The sequence below is a fragment of the Momordica charantia genome (genome assembly GCF_013281855.1).
Source record: "Momordica charantia cultivar OHB3-1 chromosome 2 unlocalized genomic scaffold, Mcharantia_2.0 BLBB01000002.1, whole genome shotgun sequence".
Taxonomy (NCBI): Eukaryota; Viridiplantae; Streptophyta; class Magnoliopsida; order Cucurbitales; family Cucurbitaceae; genus Momordica; species Momordica charantia.
Genome location: NW_028275160.1, coordinates 8600455 through 8614489, shown reverse-complemented (window position 1 = coordinate 8614489; position 14035 = coordinate 8600455). Strand labels below are relative to the sequence as shown.

General features: G+C 32.6%; 1 protein-coding gene and 1 long non-coding RNA gene across 2 annotated transcripts; both read right to left on the bottom strand.

The window, feature by feature from the left end:
* Nucleotides 1-3932: 3932 nt before the first annotated feature.
* On the bottom strand, nucleotides 3933-10564 carry LOC111017222 (Ribosomal protein S5 family protein). Its single transcript, XM_022292910.2, has 9 exons — nucleotides 10352-10564; nucleotides 9730-10260; nucleotides 8666-9189; nucleotides 7631-7681; nucleotides 7448-7555; nucleotides 4835-4930; nucleotides 4468-4566; nucleotides 4315-4374; nucleotides 3933-4210 (listed from the first exon to the last, which is right to left on the bottom strand). Exons 2-9 carry the CDS (start codon nucleotides 10229-10231, stop codon nucleotides 4145-4147), a joined length of 1506 nt encoding a protein of 501 aa, XP_022148602.1. The 5' UTR covers nucleotides 10232-10260; nucleotides 10352-10564; the 3' UTR covers nucleotides 3933-4144.
* LOC148212769 (uncharacterized) lies at nucleotides 4959-7440 on the bottom strand. Its single transcript, XR_015789316.1, has 2 exons — nucleotides 6711-7440; nucleotides 4959-6589 (listed from the first exon to the last, which is right to left on the bottom strand). It is a non-coding gene; the product is annotated as an uncharacterized LOC148212769 (long non-coding RNA).
* Nucleotides 10565-14035: the final 3471 nt, after the last annotated feature.

The window sequence follows — 14035 nt, the reverse complement described above, 5'->3', positions numbered from 1 at the left end:
AAACATAAAAAATTGAGGGACAAAAATTAGAAATAACGCTTCATTTATTTTACCTAGCTACATACGATGCTTTAATATTTTCTTAAGAATAATAGATTTTTTTTTAAATTATTTAAAACGCTTTTATTCCAAATATTTATGTTGGGCTATAATTAAAAAACCTAACTTTCAAGGAAGCAATTGATATTTACTTTATCATTTCACACACCTTCTTTCCCTTATTAATCTTGCACATGTTTATCTCATTAACTTACACAATTTGTCTCACTTATTTCACTTTTTTGACATTTTATTGTTTTCATTTTCATAATTTTTGTTAATTTCAATTATTTTCACTTAAATGATCTTTCTAACTCTAGAAATATTTATTATATAAATATTATCATTCAAAAAATGTAAAATATCAAAATCAAACAATAATTTGTTTTACTACAAAAATATTTATTGTGAAATCATCATGAGTATATTATAAATCTCAACTATTTATTTTATTTTATTTTAGTACAACAAATATAGAACTTATGGATTTGAACCCAACCTAAAATTAGCAAATCTTGATTATTAATTAAGCTAATAATGGATAACGTGACATCAGTAATGAATAGGGGTAGGCCTAATAAATTCATTTACAAGGACAAAAATATATTGTAAAGTTATTATTATTTTCTCTTATTAATATATATATATATATATATATATATATATATTTTGTTGAAAGGGATATTGTAAAGTTAATTAAATTCTTATTAGAATTAATTGTTTTTGTTCAATGTGAACTTTTATTGATGCCATAGTGAATGTAAAAATTAAATATTTGAGATTTAATTAATTAATATTGTTATTTTAGATATAATTGAATAATTGATAATACTTTACGCCTGTGACTCTAAGAATCAGTCGAAGAGAATAAAGCAAAAAAGTGAAAAAGAGCTATTAAGTGTATAGATACTTTTCTAGCAAATTATTAAAAAAAAAGTCAATAATGAATTAAAATTAAAATTTATAAAAGTAGTCATATTTATCGTTTTTTCTTCTTCTTATTATTATTATTATTATTTATTATTATTATTATTATTATTTTGCACAGGAGTCAGGTTTATCTTTTGGACATACGTGGAATAGAAGATGTAAAATTTAAAAAGGAAAAGGAAAAACGTATCGTATAATCCGAAAATATATAATTATCAAACCTCTAAAAAGATAATAATTATTATAAAAACTTCAATTCTTAGAATCGTGCATACTATTGGATATCATTAATGTCAATTAACACGTATAATACACATTACTTTGTTTTAATTATATTTAATAATATAGGAAAATAAAATTTAATGAAATCAATATGCTGTAAAAAAAAAATTTAAGGCACAATATACATGAAAAGAAAGAAAACTTGTACTAAAAAATTAAAAAAAAAACTATGAGTTCCAATACCTCCAACCACACTTATATTAATTACGATTTCTTTCCCAATCATATAAATTAGATTAATTATTCTCTATTATTTATTATTTATAACATATCACTAACAAAAAACAAATAGTAACCACATTTAAATTCTACCAGTTTACTTTATATTTCCTTCAGAAATCTATATATTTACTAATCTAACCTACTGCCAAAAGCTCATTTGAACTTAGCCAATGAAAAGTATAGATTATACAATTCTGAAAGTTCCAAATCCCAAGCGACGGAACGGCCACCCCCTAATTACTAGACCAACCAGCTATAATAATTCTATAAACATCTGACAAAGATATGACAAACAAATAAAGTAGCCCTACGTTCGGATCTGACAAGATTATGCCAACACAAGCATAACTCAGTAGCAATTGGCACCTACTCCTTTTTTTGAGGTCCGAGGTTCAAACTCTCGTACACCCAATTTACTTTACTCGAAAAAGAAAAGTCTAAAGAAAAGTACTTTAACGGAAACTCCCAAGAAAAATGCCAGAAGAACAAAGAATTCAACTCTAGGGAATGGCAGAAGAAGGAATCAAGTGTGAGCATAAGAGTAATACAAATCCCTGTGAATGTTAATTCCATTTCAACACATCTGTTGATCTCAAAACTCATCCAACTCACAGATACCATGGCATAAAGTTAAAGCTAAGTTATATTAATACTCTGTTCCCACACAGACACATAATATTCTTCAAAAGGAAATAGACAACCACTAACTAAGATCAAATTCCTCAAAAAATTTCACTTTACACATCATGCTCTACCAAATAGATTCTCTGGATCGTACAACTTTACACACATCTTCACAACAAGATTGTATATTAGTTTGAATGGGAAAAACAAATCACAAGTAGGCAAGCTGAAAACAAAACAGCTGATGAAACTAACCAAATTCCGATCAATCTGGTTTGATATTGGTTAGCTTGAGTTGGGGTCTATTTGGTTTTGAAAAAATTGATTTTGATCTCTTTTCGTGTTGGTTCGACATCAGTTTTGGCCAAAACTCAACCCCGGTCGACATGTTTATGCCTCTAATCATAGGATGTAGTGAATTTTTACTCGCACTTAAAAAGTGTGTTTGGGAATGTTTTTAAAATAAGTCATTTTATCAAGAAATAATTATGATCACTTTAGTGAGTTATTAGGGTCAAATCAAAAGCACTCTATTAATGTTTCTTCACATAACAATCTAAGTGCTTTTGACTTTTTCTAAAAATACTTAAATATCACTCCAAAAATGATAGGTGGGAAGGTCTTGCCAATAGCAATCCCAAACATAGCCATAAATCAATAAGTCAAATTGAATCTAAAATTTTAATTCTATCAAAATTGAACCCCATATAACTAAGTGGTGAAAATTAATGTCCTTCATAAATTTTCTATTTTTAAAAGATCAACCTGTGGTTGGACTACTATTCCTGAATATAGGTTCTATTGGTTATGTCGGATTTTTTTAGTTAGGTTTTGAAATTTTGCTAGTAAGTTTAATTGTTTCTTTGCCCCTTTGACTTCATGACCAAACCCGAGTACTTCCAACCTTTTTGAATGTTATGTTAGTTCAATTTAACATGATTTATTGGGTTTGCTAGGTTAAATTTTAACATTCAAATTTTGGCTAAATTTAAGATTCAAATTGTGATGCGTTTGTGTTTGGTTCCTTGTACATTTGACTCGAGAGAAATATGAGAATTTTTAAATGCTTCTTGTGACACATTTGACTCGAGAGAAGTAGGAAGGTCTTCAAAAGTTCCTTCTAGTGCATTTGACTCGAGAGAAAAAGGAAGATTTTTAAAGGTTCCTTATGGTACATTTGACTCGATTGAAATAGGGGATAGAGACATTGTGTGGGAAGATTTCATCTTCTGTTGGGTTCAACAACTCTCCTGTGCTTGTTACTTCACATTTTTTTGTAATCATACTTTCCCTTCCTATTTTGAATAGTTGGAGCTCTTTTTATATAGATTTTTACCATTTGTTTTGGGCTGTTTTTCGTATTACTCGGCTTTATATCCTATCATTTTCTCTTCGTGATTTATTGATTCAGTATAGGCTCGTTTGTTAACGTTCTTGTTTTTATTTTTCGTTTCTAATTTTATTAAGAAATCTAAGAATTTGACATTTATTTATGTTTCTCATTTTTTTAGAAACATTCTCAAAATTTTATAGAAATCTTAGAAATAAAAGAAATAAAAAATAAAAAACAAGTTTCTTGTTTCCATTTCCAATTTGTTACCTTTATCATTCTGATCTATGGATATTGGTGGCTATACAATTCTATTTTTCTTTATTAAAAAAAAGAAATCAGAAACAAGAAACGGGAACGTTACCAAATGGACCCTACATGATTTATGGATGAAATCACTATTCGAGTTTAAATAAAGGTGAATAAAGGTTCTACTAGAGCGCCTGTCTACTATGCATGCGAAGGCAACATGGAAGAAATAAAAGGGGAGAGAATCAACAGGAAGTACTGAAAATGATGTTTCTATTGATTATTGATGTAAAAGGGAGATAATGAAAACTTGAACACAAGTTACAGTGGTGCTTCTCAGGTTAAATGTACCAAAATTCTCTTTTATACATCTAATTGAAAATCAATGCCTTTTGAGTTAGAAACAGCAAAAATAGACTCGACCTGAATAAATAAAAAAGACGGGAAAGAAGAAAAAAGAACCTCCTATCATAGCAAGTACTTCTCGACAACAGTCCGCCCAAACTTTTCTTGAATATCCTTTGGAGTTTCAATCTGGAAAATAGGACGTATATTAAAAATGTAAGCAAAATATGATTTTCTTTATGTAGAATTGGAAGATAAAGATAGGTAATCATATCAATTCAATGGCAACTTACTGCATTCAGCGCTTTGAAGAGGGCCTTCAGAGTGTTGTGGGGGTTCCTTGAGCCAACGACCTATTATTTGAACACAAGTTAGAGACAGTGGAGGAGCAAAGAGAACACACACCTTCTATTTACCTCCTGAATAAGGGTCAGGAACAATATTACCTTAGATTTGACATTTTTAAAGCCGGCCAGATTCAAAACAGTTTGAACAGTTTTCCCAGCTTTCATGCCTGTACAGGTTGATGCTGGCCAAAGATATACCTCAAGAAAGGAACAACAAGTTTCTATCAAATGAAAGGTACGCAAAAGGTTTTTTGCTAGACTGAATGAATCTAGATCATTCAAAACTAAAACAAAAAGCAGTTGTGGTCGGGCAGCGGGTACATGTGTGTTGATACAACCAATCGGCCTCGTCCCCCGCTGGTATTTTGCCTGTATGGTGTTTACCAGGGGCAGAGAGACCCTCATCCAGGATAAGAGCACAGAGAGCCTCTGATGTAGGAAAATAAAATTAGAAAAAGTTGAATACCTTTGTTTTTTTGTATGCCGTCTGTACTGCATGTGCAATTGTGTGCTCCTCATGGCGTTCCACATAATGAAGATTTTGGAAGCATTTCTCATATGCCTGCTCAGGAGTATCATATATTAAAAAATAATATACACATTAATAATGAGAACTGAAAAGTTCTAAAAAACAGTGCAAATTGTGACACCAAGGCTCTCTGTTAACAAGGATATGCTACTTCAACATTCAAATTCAAGGAACTGATGTTCTTTCTGAAGGATTAATTTTCATGTCAACAAATAATAATGCTCAAGATAAAAACAGTACAAGCGAATAATTAAATTCTTAATATGATCAAGTACAATAACAAATTACAATAACAGTGATGGGGGAACCTCTACAATTTTGTCAATATTGTTCACACCCTTTTTGGAGGACCAAAAAGAGTAGCAGTAAATAGGCATGTGAGAGAAAGTAGCTTGAATTAGGGATCAGCTTCCCCTATTGGATAAGACTAGCTTCCTCTCTTTATGAATTTTGTTCTCTATCTTCCTTGCGGACAAAACTAAAGTCATTTTTTTGTCTGATGAGAAACCAAGCTTTCTTCTTGATGAAAGAAAAGAACACAAAACAACAATCGAAAGACAAAGAGCATAAAAAAACAGCACAAGGAGTGAAACAACTAGGCATATAAAAGGACTCCAATTCATAATAATAAGACCTAAGGGGTAATTTCAAAAATGCTTAGAGACCGACACGCAAATAGAAGAATTAAATCTAGTTAGCAACCAAACCTCCTCCCAAGATCTCTCCAAATCTCCACAACTAAAAGGCATTAAGTTCCCCCACCCCCAAAGCCTCAAAATTTCCAGCAAGTTTTTAATTTTCAGAAAGTTGTACAAGGTAGCCGTTATGATTGGTATGAGGACAGAAACAAAGAAAACATGTAGTATTGAGAGTAAGAACTCCAGAGTGGATTCCAATAGTAACTTCGACAAAATAAGAAATTTTGCATTCAGGAGGTAGGAAAAAGGTTAGTTGTATCAATCCTTTTTGAATGCAAAATATTAGAATGGATGGAAAGAACTTTAAGGATTCTTTAAAGTGCCCCTCAAATCGAAAGTTCTTCAGAAAGGATGAGATGAAAATGGGACTTGTTGGGTGTAAAAATCAGCAAACGGTAGGGAGGATATATGGAAGTGTTCTGGATGGGCAAAAACAGGAAGAAACTTTCATTGTTGTACCAGTGGAAAAATGGGAGCTGGGGTTCAAAATCATTATCTTGGATAATAATTAGTTTCATCCGAAACACTGCACAAAAGCCATTAATCCACAAAACTTTAACTTTATCCTTCGAACTGTCACCACAAAAGCTAAGGATCAATCAACCCTTCACCCTCTGAGACAAAGGGAGATGGAAATAAAAAATTTGCCAACTAAACCCAAAATCTGTAAACAAAAGGACAAGAGAGGAAAAGATACTCACTTTCCCTAGCACAATTATAGAAAGTAAAGAGCCCAAAGAGAACATTGCATAAAGAATGAGCAGAGAATTAACAGGGAATGGCCTGAATTTCTCAACGATCCGTACTTTGGTATCCCTGCCAAGGGAAGGAGTGGATCTTCCAAAAGACTACATAAGAGACTTCCAATCAGACAGCTTGCTGTCATCAAAGTCCCTCCCTAAATGTTAAAGACTAGAAATTCTCAGAATTACTCCAGCATCCTCCACTAAAATACCTTTGTCCATTACTGGATTAAAGGGTCTTGAGAAATTCCCTGCAAAGGCCCAACTTCCAAGAAGGCTTCAAAAACTCTGACGAAGTTACATTGATTACAAATCTCCCAGCTTTCCTTTCATCAAAGTTTAGATGAGTGATATGAGTTTCATCTTACTAACCTTAGATCCTTCTATTTAGCCCTTCTTCCTTGCCTCTGTCAAGAAGCCAATGAAGACGACTACCACTAATAAGAATTTGGGCAGCAAGAGGACTCCAAAAGAGTATAGAAGATAAGACTTAACTATGAGATAGACTATAGCCATAATCTTACTCACATATGAGACTATGAGATAGACTACAAAAGTCATCTAATATGATGCGTACCTCAACAATATATAAATGGCATTATTGGAATTTAGGATGTCTTTTTTTTTTTAATGATTAGTAGGATGTCTTTTTTTACGAGGCAATAGTAGGATGTCAAAAATGTTCTTTTTACAAGGGAAGTTAAAAGAAGCCTATTTCAAAATTTTACATGGTTTCAATTCAACAACTACAAACTCCTAGAGGAGTGAGAGAAAAAAAGAAAAGACAAACAACTTTTTGTATCTCTCACTTTGGCTACACAACATATTCAATTTCTATCTCATTTACATAGATGAATCCACAGGCTTCCATCTATTGACAACTGGATTTCAATTTAAACCTAGCTAAATATTTTCCAAACCAACTCAAGCAAAACATACTCATAGCATACCTTTTTTATAAGACTCCTAGTATACCTTAAAAATTAAATTTTCACTCTGTATTATTCTATAACTAGAACTTAAAAGTATCGTATTAAAATTTCAAATTTCAATAAAACAAAAAATAATGAGGAATTACAACCGAGTCTGCTAATAGCACAAGAACATGCCTTTTGTAAAGCAATCGGTACTGCAGGTCCTTTGGCTTTTGCATAACCAACAATTCCATGATAGTTCCCACAAGCCAAGAGAGCAGTGTATTTGACAACTTGTCCACCCTAGATTGTACAAAGCTTACAATCATCAAATAAATATTTATTTGGATAGTAATATTTAGAAGGGTGGTTGCATACCTTTGTAACTTTACAAGTTCTGTTCACATCAATTAATTTCACATCAAAGCCCTGCCATGCCATCATTTTGTAACCATTGGAATTAATATTTTAAAAAAATGAAATACGAAAAATTTCATAAACTATAATTATAGAAGTGTAATTATATGATACAGACAAGGAAAATTTGTAATCTCATTTCGAGAAAGTAACGATGAAAACTAAAAGATGAGATTCACCCACATTATATACTATCAAAATGCATCACAATTGCATCTTATTAAACCTGTCTATGATAAAATGTCTCCAGATTTCTAGATCAATGATACTTTCAAGAATAACCGGTTGCTCCCATAAACAAAAGCGTACTTCCCATGCGTCTCCATGGAGCCACTTATAAGTTTGCTGAATGCAATTATAAAAATGTTAAGCAATAATCTAGTTTAATTACAAATAATGAGAAGTTACACTTTAGTTGAACATTTTCAGTATTAAACCATATTCGTTGCCAGAAACATGGCTCTTTTATTTTTGTCTTTTTCAAAACATGGTAAAGGAACAACGTCAGAAAAAATGCCTTTTTTTTTTATAAGAAACCTTTGATTAAAAGCACAAAAGGAAGCAACAGACTAAGGGCAGGGGGAAGAGGGATTCCCCTCCCAGGAACTACATAAGCTCCAATCTTGCAAAATCATAGAGAGGCTGTAATTAGTAATTACAAAAGAATTTTCTGTGTCAGAAAAAATGCCAGAGGCCTCAAATCAGAAATCAAGAAGGTCCTTTTTAAACTGTTTACAAATATTTTGCTTTAACCTTAGCAAAAAAATACATACAACATAAATATCTAAGAAAAATAAACATAAACTCCCCAAAATCTAACAGTTCTGTCAGATACTAGGGAATAAGCAAAATTGACAACTTAGACCTTCAGATACTTGTGCAGGACAATGAAATTAGATAACAAAGAAAAATTTAGCTACCATTCAATCCAGAAACTTAGTTGAAAACTATAAATTGCCAAAAAAAGACAGGGGAAGACAAAGTGGGTTAACTTACTTTTCGATAAAGGGGTCTTCTTTTCTTCTCAGTTAAAGAATTTCTCTCCTCTGCAAGATCTCGAATCTCTTCTTCTAAAACCTTCCCTTTCTTTCCAAAAGTATGATCAAGCTCTGCTAGCTTCTCTTCAAGTTTCTTATCGATAGCATTAAGCTTCTCCAGTAGAATATCATCCCTTTCTTTCATGTCATCAAACTCTTCCTCATCATCATCATCAGCTCCTTGTATGATTTGCTTCTCTTTTGCAAATCCTGATTGCTCCAGGAGATCAACTGATGATCCTACTTGTTCTTGTTGAATTACTCCATAGTTGGCAGGATTGTTTGGATCATAAGCTTCCTTCCACTCCACTAATCTCATAGCCCTATTCAACTTTTGTTGAAGAATGAACTTTTCCTTGCCCTCTGCTACTTTCAAGCGATTCATTAATTCACCAATTACTCGATATTCAGGACGAAGCCCGAAGTGCTTTTGCTCAAACTTGTCAATTTTATTCATCCATTTGAAAGCATCATCCATGTTTTCTGTAAAAAACATGTTGGAGATGTGGGCAGATTTTAACACGGGTCCAAAATATACAAAAATTAAAAGTTTGTTCAAATGCACTTTCTTTTGGTGATGAGAACAGAAAATAAGAGACAGTGAGCGGACTTAGGTTATCGAGATATTCTCGTTCCACTCAAAGATTCTTGTTATTGCTTCAACCCATATTCCCTAAAAAGTGGATCCCGCTCTAATAGCTCCGAATAAATTAAATACATGCATTCAACTTCCTATGTTAAGATCGAATAATGGTAATGGTTAACAACTGCTGATTTCTTCCGACATTTCTGATACATATGTTCATGTTTCGTTACATGCATGGAGAACGTTATGAAAAGTTTAAGCTGCCTGTTAATCTATTGTATCAAGTATCAAAGGACGAAAAAACAAAAAATAGAGAATGAGACTAGCTATATCTGGAGTCCTACAACAGTTTTAACCGCTACGAATTCCCGAAATCCTTCCATAGACGAAAAATATAAGTATAAAATGGAAACAATCTCCAATACAAATGGTCATACCAGACTCAGTGAAGTGCTTGAGCAATTCCTCGTGCCTCTTGAATTTCCTCTCAAACTTATCAAACCTCTCTTTGACAGATTCAGGGCTGAATCTTTCGTCATCTTCATCACTATCAGAATCAGTGGGCTCTTCATACGCGTTCAAGTCCCCAGTATCCTTTAGCTTTTCCTTCTCGAGCTTCTCTATCAATGGCCCAACACCCATATAATCCTCCTGATCCTCATCGTCAATATCCTTAGTATCGAGACCGGCCCTTCTCCGCTGCTCCCTTTCTCTCTGCTTCTCTTTCTCCACCTCAGCGAGAAGATCCTGCACAACTCTGGCCGAAGCGGTGGAGTAACGAGCCGCCCCTGAAAAGGAGAACTTGGGTATCTCCTCGAACGGGAACCGCCGCAAATTGGAGATATTCCGGGTAATATGCAGTGGGGTTTTAGTAGGGTTTTGCACGACCTGGCTGAGAATGAGACGGGACCAAGAAAATGCTTGCGATTTGTTCACCATTTTGTTTGGCCTAAACTTCAATCACACATCTACGCGGAATCAAATGCATAAAATGTAGAAATCATTCAACACATTTGTTGCCCAGAAAACGAAATTACAAGAACATAAATTAACAAATACCGGAGGGTTTCCGGTTCCCACGCGGCGCACTTCGAGATGGAAATAGAAGCTCCACAAGAACTCAAGAAATGGCGGATTCCAGGATTGAAAATAGAGGGAGAGGTTTTTTCGAGGTTGCTCAAGTTTCAGCCGTCATCGTTTTACGGCCTGTGGAGGGCTTCTTCGAGAGTGAACCTGAACCAAATTCTTTCATTACCCATCGCATCCAAATGTACATATTTGTTACATTTTGAGAAAAAATAAATTTTCTTTGGTTCCACGATTTTTTTTTTTTTACAGTTTGGTTCAACGTTTTTTTTTTTACAACACTTGGGTTGAAGATTGGAATTCATGAACTTTCGAGACATAAATTATAGCTGAATTAAATTCATGTTGGTAATTTTGTTCAACGATTGATTGCCTATAAATCTTAGGATACTAAATAAATTATCTTTTACAAAGTGTTTGATCAGAAAAATGATCAACTCTGCGACGCTCGACTCGGACTGAGGACTGCTCGAAGGATGAGTGAAACGGGTGACCTGAACACACTCCAATGCTAAAGTCAGTAGCTGGCCGAACTACACTTGAGAGAGAATTTAGTATTCGCGTACCTGAAAATAGAGTGAATGAATCTACTTATAAGTGACTTCTCCGACAACATTCCCGATCATGCCTCAACGGCTCTTTAAGGTTGTCGTGAATCCCGACGTATTATCGTGGAGTCTGGGACTAAGCCGAAGTGAAGCTAGTTGGTTGATTTAAATAGATAAGAGAGAAACATTATGAAGTTTGGTCGGCTCGATCACGCAAGACGTCGGCTCGGCCGCATAAAACAAAACTGAAATGATGAAACTTCAAGTTTATGAACAAATACCACGTACAACTCTCATCATCCAATCGACGTGTGTCACGTGTACGGTGAGAATCGCTTTCAACACAAAGTAATTTTTATATATGAAATTAATGCCTTCGGATTTAAGTATCCATCTTTAAGAAATTTGTGATTAGCAATAGGCATTCTTATAGTTTTATACGATTATTTTGCTACGAAACATGAGAACTATTTATCTTTTATTTATGTTTAATGTAATTGTCACGGTGAGTTTGAGCATTTCCTATAAAATAAAATGTTTTTGTTGGTTCTTAAGCAATTTTTAATTTAGTTTTGAGGGGTTTCTTTCTTTCTTTCTTTTTTCTTTTTTTTTTCAAAATAAAGATATTAATTTTATAACTTAGGTAGAATTCAATTCCATAAAAATGAAATTAAATATACATATAGTTTAACGATGCGAGGGTGAGATTCTTTCAACCTTAAGAAAGGTGATAGGTATCATATCTAAGAGTGTTCAGAAAATTTTCAAACCTAAAAAAATGGTTCAACCCAAACTAATTTTGGTTGAGTTATAAACTTGTCTAATTGATTTGGATTCAAGTAAATAAAAATGTTATGGATTAGGTTGGTTCAAAGGTTCACCTAAAATAAGTTTGGGTTGAATTGAACCAACCTGTACTTATTACTAATTTTTAAATCATTTATTTTAGTGATCAACAAATTTTATATGGAATATATTTATTTTAATTTTATTTCATTCAAAAATTTATTAGGCAGGATTTCTTCTACCACCACTTTTAAAAATAAAATTTTAAGTTTTTAAGGTACAATCTTTCACCATAGACCTACGTATCGTGATTAAATGTTAAAAATATGTCAATAAATGTTTAAGATATTAACATTTACTTTTTTTGTTATACAATATTTTAAATGAGTGACATGAATGACCTAAACTAACTCAACCCAAATATTTCATAGAGATAATGTTTTCGGATGGCTGTTTTAGAAACTTATTTATATTATTGTCTAAAATTTTCTATTTTACACTTTTACATTTCTGCACGTAAGATTTTATTTTAATTCCGATTTTACCCTTATTTATTGCATTTACATTTATTATAGTTATTTGTTTTTTTTAATATAAAAGATTGAATTCCATAAATTATTATAATTATTGGGGGCCCCATACTAATTTTCAAAACAAATCCCTTAATTCACTCATTCAAAACCTTAATTTTTTCATTCAAAAAAGATTGATTTTCCCTTAATTCACTCCCACATTTGTGCTCAATCTTCGAGGACAATTCAAAATCACATAAACATTTTTGAAGTCTCAATAAACATATATCTGCATATTCAAAATCACAGTATATATCTGCATGTATACGTTCAAAATCACTATAATATACATCTGCATATATACAAGTTGAGTTATAAGATATATCCTAATAAAATCACTATACTATATGTCCTCACATATACAATAGTTCACACGAAATCATAAATTGAAAACATCCGTTGGAATGCAAACCTTTCAATCTGGAGATGAACTGCTATGACGACGGAGAAAAGTTGAGGTGGCCAGAGATGAAGGCTGGCAGATGTCGGCCTGAGAAGAAGGCTTTCAGAAATGACCAGAGAATAAGAACCGATGGAAATCTCCTTTCGAAGGCGGCCAGAGATGAAATGCTCTTGAGACAAAGAAAAGCGGAGTCGGCCGAAGAGGAAGACAGACAACGACGGACGGTCAGAGAAGAGGAATGGAGGGTCGGAGGAAGGAAAATCGACGGTCGGAGGAAGAAAAGAAAAACGAGGAACGGGTGAGTTTTGAAAATGGATGGTTTTTTTGGTTTTAGGATTTTTTAATTATGGAAGATATCATTATCACATTTTAAAGGATTTGACCTCCCAATTTACCAATTCTATATTTTAATAATTATTTAATATTGAGATGGATTCTAAGGATATATTAGTAATTTGTGTTATAGGTACCACCTAATTAGGAATTGTTTCTTTTCCATCCTTTTACGTAATTTTGATTTCTAAAGAAACCATCTATCTATTAATCCCTATTTCATAGCTGAGTTAGGTTGGATTCATTATTTAATAAGGATTCTTTGCATTAAATTAAATTTATAACCCGAACAATTAGGTTGGATCTAAAAAGTGTTTCAATACAACCCAGTCATACCCATTAACACCTCTATCATATCCATTGAACTATATTTCAATTACTTCAAAATATAAAGTTAAAAACTATGTATTGAGGTTTCAATCCAAACATAATGTAGAGACTAACTCAATCAATATTCATTACCTTGCCAATCTTTATCCCTACATTTGTTTAACTCAAAAAAAAATAAAATATATATATATTTTGAGATATAAATGAATTTTTTTCCAAATAATAAATAGTAAGCTCTTGATAAAACTCTTCAATAAATTCAAAGGAACATTGATTAACTTTTGCAAGTCGTGACTTTTATATTTGCACATCTAACATAATTTAAGTTAACCCTTTTTAAAAAGCTTAGATTTGAACCTTCACTCTTTTATTTGAATGATAATACTCTTAAGAAAAAAAAAGACAACAAGAGTGGTTAAGAATAAACCTCCTTAATTATGAGTAAGAAAGCCATTCTAAAAAAATTCACACTTCTAAAAATACAACGTAATTTCAAAACACTTCAGGCACATTTAACTCTTAATTTTTCCATCTAAAAACCCTATTCAACATAATAATGCTTAGATGTATACATGGATGTGATATGCACGTTTAACCTTATATGTGGATAAAGATTCAAACTTACGATCTTTTAATTGAAAATAGGTGTCTTAATCAGTTGTTTACCAGTTAAGCCATGTTCAGG